Source organism: Xiphophorus maculatus, chromosome 2 (genome assembly GCF_002775205.1).
Source record: "Xiphophorus maculatus strain JP 163 A chromosome 2, X_maculatus-5.0-male, whole genome shotgun sequence".
Lineage (NCBI taxonomy): Eukaryota > Metazoa > Chordata > Actinopteri > Cyprinodontiformes > Poeciliidae > Xiphophorus > Xiphophorus maculatus.
This window is the reverse complement of record NC_036444.1, coordinates 28,844,022-28,857,466: the sequence shown is the minus strand read 5'-3', so window position 1 is coordinate 28,857,466 and position 13,445 is coordinate 28,844,022. Positions and strand designations below refer to the sequence as shown.

At 42.0% G+C, this 13,445-nt stretch overlaps 1 protein-coding gene across 1 annotated transcript; it reads right to left on the bottom strand.

The window, feature by feature from the left end:
- Positions 1-5,241: 5,241 nt before the first annotated feature.
- On the bottom strand, positions 5,242-7,788 carry LOC102221941 (cyclin-dependent kinase inhibitor 1C-like). Its single transcript, XM_023344178.1, has 3 exons — positions 7,119-7,788; positions 6,933-7,023; positions 5,242-6,464 (listed from the first exon to the last, which is right to left on the bottom strand). The coding sequence occupies exons 1-2, from the start codon at positions 7,678-7,680 to the stop codon at positions 6,935-6,937; spliced, it is 651 nt and encodes a 216-aa protein (XP_023199946.1). The 5' UTR covers positions 7,681-7,788; the 3' UTR covers positions 5,242-6,464; positions 6,933-6,934.
- Positions 7,789-13,445: the final 5,657 nt, after the last annotated feature.

Here is a 13,445-nt window from a genome sequence, read left to right as displayed (position 1 = left end):
AGAGCCAGTTGTTCTTCTCAGCCCTGAGTGAGACATTCCTAAAGAACGGGTAGTGATGAAAAATGTTCAAAGAAAGGTTCACATGCCACGTTGTTACTGTAAATTTCAAAGTTTCAGTTATTACAATTCAAAAACTCTTGAACAGTTTAAGTCAAAGGGTTTATTACTGTTTCAAGATAGTTGTACGCTTTATATGCAGTTTTTGATTATTTTTAATTTGGGGCAGGAGAAACGGATGAAAGAAACAGTCAAGGTACTTGCTTGATATTATTCTACGGCATTGTAGAATAATAGGGCAAAACTTCATCCTTATTAATTAGGTGGTTTTGTTATTGAGTAGCCTGAGCATGTAGGTTTTGAATGAGTATTAAGGAAGATGATACTGTAGTTTTGAACGTTCAAATACCCTGTTGTTTATGAAATAGTTTGATTCATAAAATCCTAACAGAAAAACAAAGTGTGAGTAGCAGCAGCCAGACTAATCAATTCACAAACCAAATGAAGGAATCACAATGATCTTAGTACTTTTATAAAGTACGCAATCTCTTTATTGCGTTCCCAACAAAGAGATTGGGAACGCGAATCATTTCTGCTAGTATATATTTAATAAAATTGATCCAAAGTAAATATATTCAAATTCTTGCACCAATTTTGCTAGTAAAAGTTGTGTGTTATTAAAGTAGGCCTGTCTCTACGCCCCACAGAGTTGCCATTCGCTTCATCACCTCGACCAAACTTTGTAAAACGTCTCTAAACGATCTCAGTTTTTTGGGGGGGTTTTTTCTCCCCGTGCAACATTAAATCTGATCCCCTTGATGCGTGGGGAGCGCAAAGCGAATTAGAGATCGACGCGGCGGCTTGATTCGCCTCCCCTCCTTCCTTTCTCAGCCTCCTTCCTACTCCAGCCGAGACCAAAGTCGAGATGCGGGAGGGGGGAGGGGTCAGAGATGCAGAAAGAAGATATTTGAAAAGCTGCCACGAGTTCCCTGTCACACCGCCTCCTGCGTGGATTGAGCCGTGCTCTTTGTTATCCACAGGCATGAATACTGAGTGGATGTAAAGAGAGGGGAAAAAAATCCAAAGAGAGAGAGAGAAAGGAAAGAAAAGAGAAAACGCTGGCCTCGCGTCTGCATCTGGTGGCCAAACTAGAAGTAACTTGACCTGCAGGTTCTCTGCAGTCATTTCCCTCATTGTGGGAAAACGTTAAACTTTGCACACACGGTTGATTGCTCTGTTTGGACTAATTTGCGTTAATTCGTGCCATACGACAAGATAACGGCGTGCGAGATAATTTTCCTCTGAGATTAATAAAAAGGACTCCAGGATTGTGATCGAAGCGTTGCTGGTGGATGTTAACGACTGCTTTTCTTAGTTCTTTTAGTGAACTGTCTAATGGCTGCTGTTGTTCTGTTTTCATGCACAAAACCTATTATTGTAATCAAATGTTTATAAAAGGGGCAAAGCTTTTATGAACATTCCTTACATAATTCCTCAATTTCATGATTTGTTTGCGTCATTCTTTTTGATGAGCATGCAAATATATCATCTCTCACGTCTTTGCAAACTCTATTCATTCACATTCACAAGGAGACAGGTGTCCAACAAGCTGACGAACCCCCACCACCACCAAAACACACACACACACACACACACACACACACATGCATAATGCTCACACACACTCACGTAGGAGTATGTAAACTTCCAGCAGGATTAAATAAAGGATTATTTTTGAATGTTCTCCAATAGTCTGAGTTAATTGAACTGTTTAGTCCTTACTTTGTCGTTTTAATAAATAAGTATCTGCTCGAATAAGCATCAAACAGGCCTTGCAGATGTTAAGCAGACTTTTTCTTTCAGGTTGCCCTGCAGCGTGAAAAACAACAAATCCTTGGTTTGCTCCATAGAAAGTCATTTAACTCGACTAATTTCTAATTTTTCCTCTCTTTTTTTTTTTTTTTACAGCTGCACACCTGTTTAATCGTTGAACTCGGTTCTACGTCTGAACTTTAAAGCATATTTAGCCCTGAATGACCCGCAGCGCGTCGTTTGAACTTTACAAGTCCCTCTTTTTCCACCTGTTTCAGCCTGGAGCCCCAAAGCACAGCCCGGCCTGCATTATTCAGGTTCCCGTGCGCCACTCAAATACTCAAAATTAAATGTGGAATTCTTTTTTTTTTTTTTTTTTTTTTTTGCGGTTATTTTTTTAAGAGCTGGAAAGGGTAAAAAGGGGGGTCAGGGAGCTTTAACTCGGTGACAAAGCCTCATTTGCAGGTCAATGCGATGGCACACTCTCCTCTCCTCTGCATCCAGCTCTCCTTTGTTCCCAGTCGCCTGCGCCGATGCCAGATGGTCATGGAAAATGCTAATTCTCCCACACACACACACACACACGCACACACCCACACACACACACACACACACACACCAGCCCCTTACCCCTCCTCTGGACGATTTTCCTCCTCTGTATATTTAATTGCAGTCTTCTGCAGACCGTCCCGGTAATTACGTGTTTCGAGTGGAAAACACATCCCTGAAATAGTTTTTTCTCTTTTTTTTTTTAGTCGCTACATTTGTACAAAACCCGAACGCTCAAACGTCCCGTGCGACGTGGCTTTTAATATTTGAGGCCGTCGGTCAGCTCCACTTGATTTTGCGTGTACGGTCAGGACTTTCACCTGTGTTCAGACAAAATGCGTTTCAGCCTGTTTATGTCGGCTTTCGTTTTTTATGTCGGAAAAAAATGCATTGATCTGAAGGGAAGTTTGACTTTATTTTTATTTTTTATTTTTTGCAAACATGTCAAATAGATTTTTGATTACAAAATTTAAAAACAAAAGCTACAAACTCTCTTCCGTCCTGCTCGACTTTCACAGCATCAGATTTATTCCAAGCTCAAATAATCAAAAAGTAACCCTTGTTGTGTACGATTGTGCAAATATAAATGCCTAATTAAGGTGTTACTCAGATGTTCCTGCTCTTCTGAAAAAACCTTTTCCACTCAACATACATTCTTACAGGAGAGAAGGAGAAAGCGTTTAAATAAGTGCGTACAAATATCATCATTTTGCCGATGACGTTGTGATGTAAGCCAAAGGTCATATAGGGGGCCCTTCGGGGCCCATGAGACTGATTCTCCCCGTCAGCAGCTGCTAGTACAATGATGACCCATTGTCGAAGACATGTTTAATGAGCTCTGCATGTTCGCTGTCATCTCTTTCCTTTATGTCCATCATACTCTCATCATGCGCTCGCTGAATGAAGTTATAATGGTCCGACGGGCCTTTGTGGAGCTAATTTAGAACCGCAAGGCGTGTGAAGCGTTCCGAAAACAAAACGATGGTCTCGACCGGTCCTCTGAAAGACGGCCCGGGCCCTACAAATGTATTTCTGTTCGGCTTAAAGAAGAGCTTAGCGAGTTATTTTTCAGGCCTTAACCTGTGAACCTTCCCAGAATGGCTCAAACTCGAACCCTTCTCAGCAAACGAGAGCGCCTTAAAGGTCCTATTTACTGGGACAAATTTTATATAGTTACACAGCTGCAGGGACAAATAGGGGAAGGTGACCTGTTTAGCACCATGGAGGGGCACGAAGGGAGGAGTCGGGTGGGGCTGTGCGGGGAACTGAATCCGCCTGAATGTGTTCAGTCTCCAACACAGTGGAGACTTCATTAAAGTAACACATAAACAGCTGTTGTCTTTAACATGTAAACTATTGGGGATCCAAAACTGAGCTGAATGTGCCCTCGGCTCCCCCACAGGCATATGGGCGTTAATTAGCTGGATATAGCCATAGATTAATTATAATATTTTTTCTTTGCCCATTGGTATCAATGGAGGAGCCAGACAAAGTGTGCTTTGTTCTCTGACGCAGGACATTCTGTGGCTGGACTGAATGGGTCTTGGCTATGTCTACATGGATTTGCCATATGGCAACAAAAAGGAAAGAATGGAGCCAGAGAGCGCTTTGTGTTGGAAATCAGAACAAGCTCCCCGTCACAGCTTACGGCTGACAAAGTCACCATCAAAAAGTCTCCGTTTCCATCCAAACATTCGTGTCATACAGTCATGGGAGGGCCAGGAGGGGGAGGGGACTGGAGAAATATTATGAATTATAGCCCCATATTCGCTTTGTGGGTATTGACGGGCGGCCATGCATGGATATAGCCATGGATGCATGCATGCAAGGGCCCCACGTTTGGCTTCTTTCAATTAAGGGTAAACTTGCAAGTATGACCAGTTGAATGGTCTGTTTCAATAGACAAGCACCATTACAAAGACTAGTAGTTTTCTTTTTGCACTTTCTGGCAGGTGGCCTCCACGCCCGGTGTATCCACGGCGGGGTAAACAGAGTGCGTGTGTGCGAGTGGGTCCTTTGGAGGGCCTTGTCGAGTACGGGTTGGATGTGTGCGTGTGTGAGTGTGTGTGTTTTGGGGATGGGGGGCAGTGGGTGGGTCTTTGCGGCGGACAAAGCGGGGATCCAAAGGCAGCTGCTGCTTCTTTACAAGAGGCGAAAGGGCCTTTAAATCTGAGCCTATATCCCGCAGCTGCCATTAGGGGTTGCTGCGTCTGAATGCGGGTTTCCCCCCGCAAAGGGTCTTTGGGTTCGTGTGAAGCGGATCCACGCAGACAGAAAGTGGCCGCGTCACTATGGGGGCCATTTGATATCTATATCTGTGATGGTGACGGAGAGTCGAAGGATCCAACGAAACACAGAGCGGTCGCACTTTCCACACGCGTTTCAGGTGGCGATGCTGGTCGTTTCACTCCTTCACACGTTGTCTGGCGGTTTGGGTCGTGTGGACTTTTTCCATACCCAAATAGCGTGGTCAATTTGTGCCTGCAGGGGTTTGTTCTGTTCTGGCTTTTGGCAACCAAAGATTTGAAGCCACCGATGAAATGTGGTTTTAAGAATTAAATATATAAGATGTACAAGAAGTAGATCTAGAGAGTTATATTAGAGGGACTAGGTTCCAGAGTCTGCTGTTCTATTACAGTTTTCTGGCTGTAAATGTAAGTAGGGTTGATGTATATACAAAGTCCTCAGAAAATAGCAACTAATTAACAGGCATATGAATTTAGCATTTAATAGCTATTTAGTGGCAAAATTAATTAAAGTACGCAAGAACGTAGAAAAATTATTAAAGTAAAATTTTTAAAGTAGATAAGCAGTAAATGGTGATACGTTTAGGGCAAGTAAAAACCCCTGTAGAGACTTTAAAGAAAACAAAAAAGAGCACTTACCTTCATAATTTATTCAAAAATTACATACATTATTAGTGGTATATTTTCTGAACAGGCATTCAGAAATTATAGTTACATTAGGAAGTTTTTCAAGGCTAATTATCTCAAATCATTAAAGTACTTTATGACAAAATTACTATGCACTGGTTGAAATTGGTATAAAATGGCAACATGTTCAGAAAATACATTATTAATTTATAAGATTTACTCATTTTAATTAGACTGTAGCTTTCATATGGAAACACAAAGCAGAACATACAATTTTTTAAAAAAACAAACTACCAAATGCTTTGTCTACAGGGAAGCCTGAATTGATCCTGAGCCAACCAGGCACAAAACACAAACGCTCTTAAAGGTTTAATTTGAAGATATTTTATTTTCCTCTTTTTTTCTTTCTTTTTTTTTTCAAAAAAATTACTTAGGGCACTTGTATGAAAAAAATAAAACACACACCATACAACAAAGAAATTCAATTGTGTTTTTTTTTAGGCTTAACAACTATTGGGAAGCTACGAGATTGCAAAACACCACAATATCTTAAAAAAAAAAAAAAAAAAAGAAACAGCAAATAAAATAAAATCGAAAATTGGCAACAGACTAAAATCAGCAAGGCATTTGACAAATAAAGAGAAACATAAATAACTTATAAGTTAGAATAAACTTAACATATATACATTTACAGGGGGAAAAAACACAAAGACTAGAAACAAACAAACGCTACTGTCTCTATAAAGCTGTACACTTTTGGCCAGTGTAGAAGATTTATATTTTTTTTTTCTCTAGGATTGCACAGATGTTAAAACATTTAACACTGTCGAGTGGCTGTATGCAAAAGCAACAATGAATGCTACATTTGTACTGGATAGAAGTAATCCAAACGAAACTTTTCTCCCTTTTATTTTCCTTTTTCTTTCTTCTCGTTTTAGTTTTTTTTCTATTTATTTTGTTTTTCCTTCTTCCATCCACCCGCCCCCCTTTGAGTTCCCAAACCGTTCGGTCCTGAGAGGAGCTGCGGGCGGTGTGGAGGCTCCGCTCCGCCGGGGCTCACCGAGGTTCGAGCCGGCGGAGTAAGCGGGACTCCCCCGCCCCCGTCCCCGGTTCTCTTCCTCCGGCGGCCTCAAAAGCGGCTCTCGGTCCGTAGGAATCCTCAAAAACGCGCAGGGAAGTAGTGCAACAAAAAGAAGTGTAAAAGAAGAAGAAGAAGAAGAGGAAAAACGCCACCTAAGGAGGAAATCAAAAATAGACATGGTTCAGTTTTTCGACGAAATTAAAAAGCATTTCGTTTCACGAGAAAAGCGGCGAGTCAGCTTTCCACGGAAAGAAGAAGAGTGACGACAGCAGCGGCGAGGCGTCGCCCCTTCTTAGCGCAGCGTTTTCCCGCCACATTGTGACGTACACATCCCCCCTCCCAGCCCGCTGGTGTTACTACAGCTACTACTATCACTGTAGCTGCTCCTGTGATTTCACCACCAGCTCTCTCTCTCCTCCCACCATCCCCCACGTCCACTCAGCCAGCCGAGATAACGCTGTCTGGCTCAATCACTGGCAACCACATTATTACAGAATTGATCACAAATGACTAGCTATGAGCTACAGCTGTTACAATTTGAAGAATTAGAAGAAGAAGAAGAAGAAGAAGAAAAGCGTAATTGCTGTTAATAATGTGGGTAATTAAATGAATGTTCTTACGTTCAACGGATCCTCTTTCGCGGAGTTTGTTCCAACGAGATGGGAGACTTGGAAAGTCTGTCGGCAGCCTTCTTTCGTTTCACGAAGAAGTCTGTATGAATGAAATTATAATATACATAAGTCACAGTATATACATTTATCTGGAATTAAAGCGGCTTCTCTGGGTTGTTTTCCCCCTGTAACTACCTGTGATGTGCGTGTTGTTGTCATCAGCAGCAGCAGCCGACCTCTTGCGCCGAACACGGGGAGCCTGTCTGCGAGTCCCTGAGATTCCTGTGACCGGCCGGTTTTCCTGATTCACCTCCGCCGGGGTCGGGGAGCTACTTTCGGCGTCGCCGCCGACGACGCTGCGGTCGCTCTCCGGTACCGCTAAGCGCTCCATTACATCCCCGTCGGAGCTCTCCGACATAACGGATTCCGAGAAGGGCGTCTGCTTTACGGGCGTCGCCGGGACGCGCGTCCTGCCGCTCTGCACCGATTCCCGATAAAACGCCGCCGTCCTCTCCGCGGGCATCTCTTCCCACTCGTAGTCCCCTTCCAGCGGCGTGTTGTCCTCGAAATTAAAGTTCCATCTCTGCTGGTCCCGCTCGGAAATCTCCCGCAGCTTGGCTTTCACGTCCCGACTCAGCTCGTCGTGATCCACCGGCCCGAAAAGACTGCGGCACACGCCGGTGCGCCTTTGGAGAGGGAAGGTCCTGCGGGCCACCAGCCTCTCCAGCGCACTGCTCGATAACTGGACGTGGGACATCTCCGAAAAGAAGATCCAGGTGTTGGTTTAGTTGTTGTTTCGTTGCGCTGGAAGTGCGTGTCTGCCTGCCCCCTCGTAGCTCGGTTTAAATGTACCTCGGTGCTGTACGCCTCACAATTTATAACCTCCCAACGTGTCGCGTAGATCCAGGACTTCCTTCATTGGCTGGCCGAGACTCCAACCCTCCCCGAATACGCACACAACCCTCACCACTATGTCCTCCCGCCGACTCTCCCGTTCTTAAATCTCCATTTCTTTTCACGCATCAGTGACTCTCGTGTGTCCGAATTTTTGACATTTCAAGAGTTCAAAAAAAATGGCCAATGCAATTCCTGTTTAACAATTTAATCTCAATCGACCTGAAGATCTTAGACGCAACTATAGTTACAACTATCTTATGAATTGTTTGCTTCTGGACAGTCTCAAACACACCTGCAGGTTATATCCCATGTCAGTGTGCACACACAAGGGCCCCTTATCTTTCAGTCCTTCAGCAAACAATGAGCGCTTTGGATCATGTTTCCCAGTCAGTCTGCAGAGATGTTGCGCACAGATGCAACCTCTGCTGCAGCCCTAATACACCAGGTCAAAAATGCAACATCAGGGGATGAAAGATTCCAATCATATCAATAAAACGTTGAAGTCTAAAATCTCTGCAGCTGCTGTTTTACGCATATGTGAAAGTACTGTATTATTATTATTATTATTATTATTATTATTATTATTATTATTATTATTATATTTATTATTATTATTTTGGCTTTATTTTAACTTATTCAAATTATTTTTTTTACAAAAAAAGAAGAAGAAGAAGAAGCTTGTGTTAACTCTGCCTGCACATAGCAGAGTCTCTCCTCAGGTCCGAGCAGAGAAAACGGACAACGCCTTTGCAAGGAAAGACGGATCCACAGCGACCCTTAGTGGTAAGCACATGGCACTGCAGATTGAGCAAATGACGCAACTTTGAATAATAATTTGCGGACGCTTTTCCTTGTGCTTATTTTTTTCTTCCTTCTTTTTCTGTCACACCTGCATGTTCCAGAACATCAAACCTTTTCAAAGACAATATGAGATTTAACACAAAAGGCCATTGTAAGACTGTGATTTAATTTATTAGCTGAAACAAGTGACCAATCTGACATGATATACAAAAAGTAGCATAATCATTATTTAATTATGATTGAACAAATTTGTTTTGAGAAGCTGAGTTCTATGTCACTAGACACACCTAAGCCTAATTATCGCCATTCTCACAAAACCAAGAAATAACTTGCATAGAGCTTGTCCGGAACCATAGATACACCCCCTGAGCTACAAACAACTGTAGAACAGGTACGTCACTGACATCTATCAGTCTGGATTGGATTACAAAGTCATTTTGGGGGTTTTGGCAATCAAGTCAACCACATTGTAAACAGTCATCCAAATATGGAGAGAGAGTGGCCATCTTACGTAAATTAAATCAGCATCCCAAAGGTCGCAAAAGAACCAAGGTAAACATCTAAAGAACTGCAGACCTCACTTGCCTTCAGTTTTATAATGCAATACTAAGAAAGAGAGTTTGTGAAAGAATGGGACCCAGGAGAGAGTTTTGTGACAAAAGCCAACATAGAGTTAAAGGAACACAAAGACAAGTCTTACATTACAACAAAAGAACATCATACCAACAGTCTGACATGATGGTGTGATGATTAAGGCTTTAGGATCTGAACAACTTGAAATAGATGAATTATTGTCTCTTACGGAAAATCCTGAAGAAAAATATGTGCTACATATATTTTATATATGTAGCTCAGGACAATGATCATAAACTTAATGAACTGAACTTTCACAGAAGTCCGCCTCAAAATGGCTACAAATCTTGAGTAAAAGTTTTGGAGTGGGCTATTCCAGAAACTAGTTAGTACGTTCAAAGTTAAACCCCAATGAGATGTGGTATGACCTTAAACATACAGGCAGAACTTAATTTTTACAGAAAGCAGATTAACCAGATTCTTAACCTGATCTTAGGACTTTTTATGGCAGGCATGAGTGAGAAGATAAAAGGCAGGAGCCGAGTTTTATTTTCCGTTTTGTTGAAACACACGGCAGTGGGAGGTGTCACTCGCATCACGCGGTGACGCCATATGACAAGACTTCCAGCTTGTCAGTAAGGCTTCCATGTGAGTGTCATCAGAGTCACATGCATGGAGACAAGGAGAGAAATCTCCTTGTGAGGAGACTTGGCAGCGCTCACTGCTCAACAACAGCTCAGCTGAGTTGTCATCATGTGATGGTTTATGACTGTGGGCAGGTGATGCAGTTTGAGACATTTTCTTAATAGTGCAGCTCTCCAATTGTCGTGGTTAAGAAGAGAACTAATGAGTTCCTGTAAATCATTTATCGTAAAACGTAGTGCCTTGCAAAAATCGTAATACTGCTTGATGTTTTTGGACGTTGCCACCATAAATCTCAATGTGTATTCGTCTAATTTTAGTTGACAAATCAGTACAAAGTAGTATATGATTGTGAAGTAGAAGGAACATTATGCATGTATTTAGCTTTTTTTTTGTTGTTGTTGTTTTTGACAAATATAATTCTCAAAATGTGAATGTGCATTTATGTGTATCCCACACCAAAAAACATCTTACAGAGCACTGTTCAAGCCGTCATCTTAAAATGGAAACGGCACAACTATTAGTCTGGCCCAGTGGTGTCAAACTCCAGTCGTCAAGGGCCGGTGTCCTGCAACGTTTTAGATCTCTCTCTGCATCAACATACCTGGCTCTGCTAGTGAGGCAGTTTCACCTTTTAATTCAAGTGTGTAGGACAAGGGACACGTGTCAAAGTTGCAGGACTCTGGCCCTTGAGGAATACCGTTTCCTCAACAAATGTTGGTGCTTACAAAAGTGTGGCAAGAATACATCGATTGTTGAATGTATGGTGTGTATAATCTAGGAAACACACCAAACAAGCGTTGTTATCTTCTGGTCAGAAGAAGATAACAATATTGTTATCTGGTCAGAAGATAACAATATTGCTTTGGTCAGTTTTGCTGGTGTAAAAGTACTTATAAATAACTTGCTTGGCTTTGCAATATTACACTTTTTGGCTCACATGCAAATTGTTGTGTTTGATGGAAACCAAAGGCAACACAGTGAAACATGACTGTGGCTGCATCATGCTGCAATGATGCTTTTCTTTAAAGCAAATCAAATGTTAGAACAGGACGGCCAAATCCAACATCTAAATGTAAATCCAAGCATTCTGGAACGTCACATTGTAGCTCAAGTGCTCCCCCTAATGGCTATTAGGTCAAACAACAGCAGCTTAATCTTTGCCTACTGAGAACAGTGTATCATCCATCCAACGTGGTAACTTCATCTCTCTTGTTAGTCTAATGGGTTTTTATCAATAAAGTAGGCAGCATAAGCTACATCTTAGCAAGGGGATCATAGATAACTCAAGCTGATCTTTGTTTCTCACAGCTTCTTTGGGTTTAATTTGGTTACTGATTGGCTTAATGAGGTGGGAGGATAACACCTTGGTTCCCCAGGCAAGGCTGTCTAAAAGAGATACTATCAGCCGTAAAAATGCAAGGAGAAAGTCTGCACTCATTATGTTTCAAAGGGGGTTTGGGGGGGGGCGATTTTGGTGTTTTCACAAAAGCAGCAGGTGCGGCCGGTCTGGAGTTCTGCTGTGATCACTGACTTCTTTAGGCCGGGTGTGATTCTTTCATCTTGAAAGCACACACATGCTTGAACTCAAGGTTGCTTGACTGGCTTTTTGAAATAAGTGGAAGCAGCCAGAGGTCTGGGTTCTGGCCGAAAACAGCCTGGAGGCAGAGGGAGTTTCAGGCCGAATGCTGATGGCTGAGGTGGGCAGTGACCAGCAACAGGTTGGGTTGGGTTCATTTGAACCGAGTGTGCCTGTTGAATGTCTGATGAAGTCATGTGAGGCCTAAAACCAGTGTTTTAGATTTGTTGAAGGAAAACAAAAGATAATGTGCGCACAATTTTGAGGGTAGAGCTAGCATGAGTGGTGCTTATGGCAAAACACTTCCAATTTTAGTTTAATCAGAACACATGACATGTCTTCCAAAATGAAGGCCTTTGTCCCTGAGTGCATTTTGCAAGGTTTTTTTGTGTTGCTTTTGAAGTCATGGCTTCTTCCTCTCTTGAGTGATACTTGCATGTAATGTTTGAACAGATGAGTGTGGCACCTTCATGCACTTGTGAACTCTTCCCAAAGATGAGCCCGACTTGTGCCAGTCCATGATTCTTGTCTTCGTTTTCAGACATTTACAATGCCATGGCAACATCAGCTTGGTTTTTCCAATTGTTTAAGGGCATTGCATACTTGGTGTAAAGCTCTGTACTTTTGGCCTTTATTCTGGGAATTAGTGAATGAATTAGTGTGACTTAATGAGAAAGAATAGAAAGAATATAGGGTGACATTTTATAAAGTCTACACCTTTAATGCTTATTTTGGGATTTGTAGTTTTCTTTGCGTTTCACGTGAGCTTTCCTCTTTCGCCTGGCTTGGGTGCTGCCGTTTCAATCTTGCGAACACGTAATTTATTGGGTGACGTTTGGTCCATGTCTCCGCCCCAGACACGGACCATTCACCTGAACAACCCGAGCCCTTTGATGATTCAGACGCTGTGCAGGCAGGACTGCTGAGCGTTGCAGGAGGTAAACAAATGGAAAATTGCTCACAAAAAGCCTACAGCCTATTGTGAAACCTAAAAAAAAAAAGTCCCTGCACTTTCTGCATGCTGCGTGTAGGTTTAAAGCAGACATGTGACATACTCAGATAAACCAGTTGCCAAGTCATTGCACTCCTCCGAATCGTGTACACAAACAGCCATTCATTAGGCATTCTCAGCGTTATTAATTTCAGTAGGCTGCATAAAACCCCAGAGAGATGGTTACGTTTTAGCTCTTGAATGTCATTACACTATAATTCCTTTTCAAAGTGCACACAATCCTTCAGTTTGTTCTGTGGAGGCCGGAGAGCATTGTTCACTTCACTATCTGAAAAGTGGAAACGTCATTTTCATTTTGGGCCATATCAAAAATCTGAATGCTCTTAAAGGGCCGGCTGTGCCAGAATATACTGATGAAACCCATTAAATTGCTAAAATATTAATAAATAGCTGTTCCTCTGGTGTTTTGTGATTGCTTTAGTGTTTTTTGTTTTTTTTTTGTATTCAAGATTAAAGATTTTGTGGTGCCAATTTAGAAATGTTTGTAAGGATTTATTTTATCTTTTACAATATTTGTGCTAATGTGTGATGTTAAATGTGACTTTTTATTTCTCACCATATCTATTACGGACTATAACTTGACGTCCAGTAAGGCTGAGACAGCAGTCATTTAAACTCAATGTTTTTGACCAATTTTGAGAAAAATTTGCAGTAAAAACAGAAAAAAAATGGAGATTTGTTGATTTTGTGTGAATTTTGTAGATTTGTGAAAAACTGTTAGGACTTATTGATGTAATTTGTTGTCAAAAGGGCCACATAAAAAGCTGCAGCTAGCCAGATGTGGCCCCCGGGGCCTTGAGTTTTGACACATCTACTGTAGGCCCTGCAGGGACAGCAGTGGTCAGAAAGGCAGCCAAGAGGCCCACTATAACTCTGGAGGAGCTGCAGAGATTCACTGCTCAGCATTACGCTCTCTTTTGCTCTGTTTGAACAATGTTCTATGTTGTATATCAGAGGTTTACATTTATTTTGTCAGAGAAACAATAAATGCCTTTCTTAATAGGAAGATTACTGTTGT

What these genes read in the sequence shown, in the direction of transcription:
- LOC102221941 (XM_023344178.1), bottom strand. Translation starts at nt 7,680, where the DNA reads ATGTCCCACGTCCAGTTATCGAGCAGTGCGCTGGAGAGGCTGGTGGCC. An exon ending in CAACAACACGCACATCACAG is followed by an intron (nt 7,024 to 7,118) that starts GTAGTTACAGGG and finishes TCATTCATACAG; the next exon opens with ACTTCTTCGTGAAACGAAAG.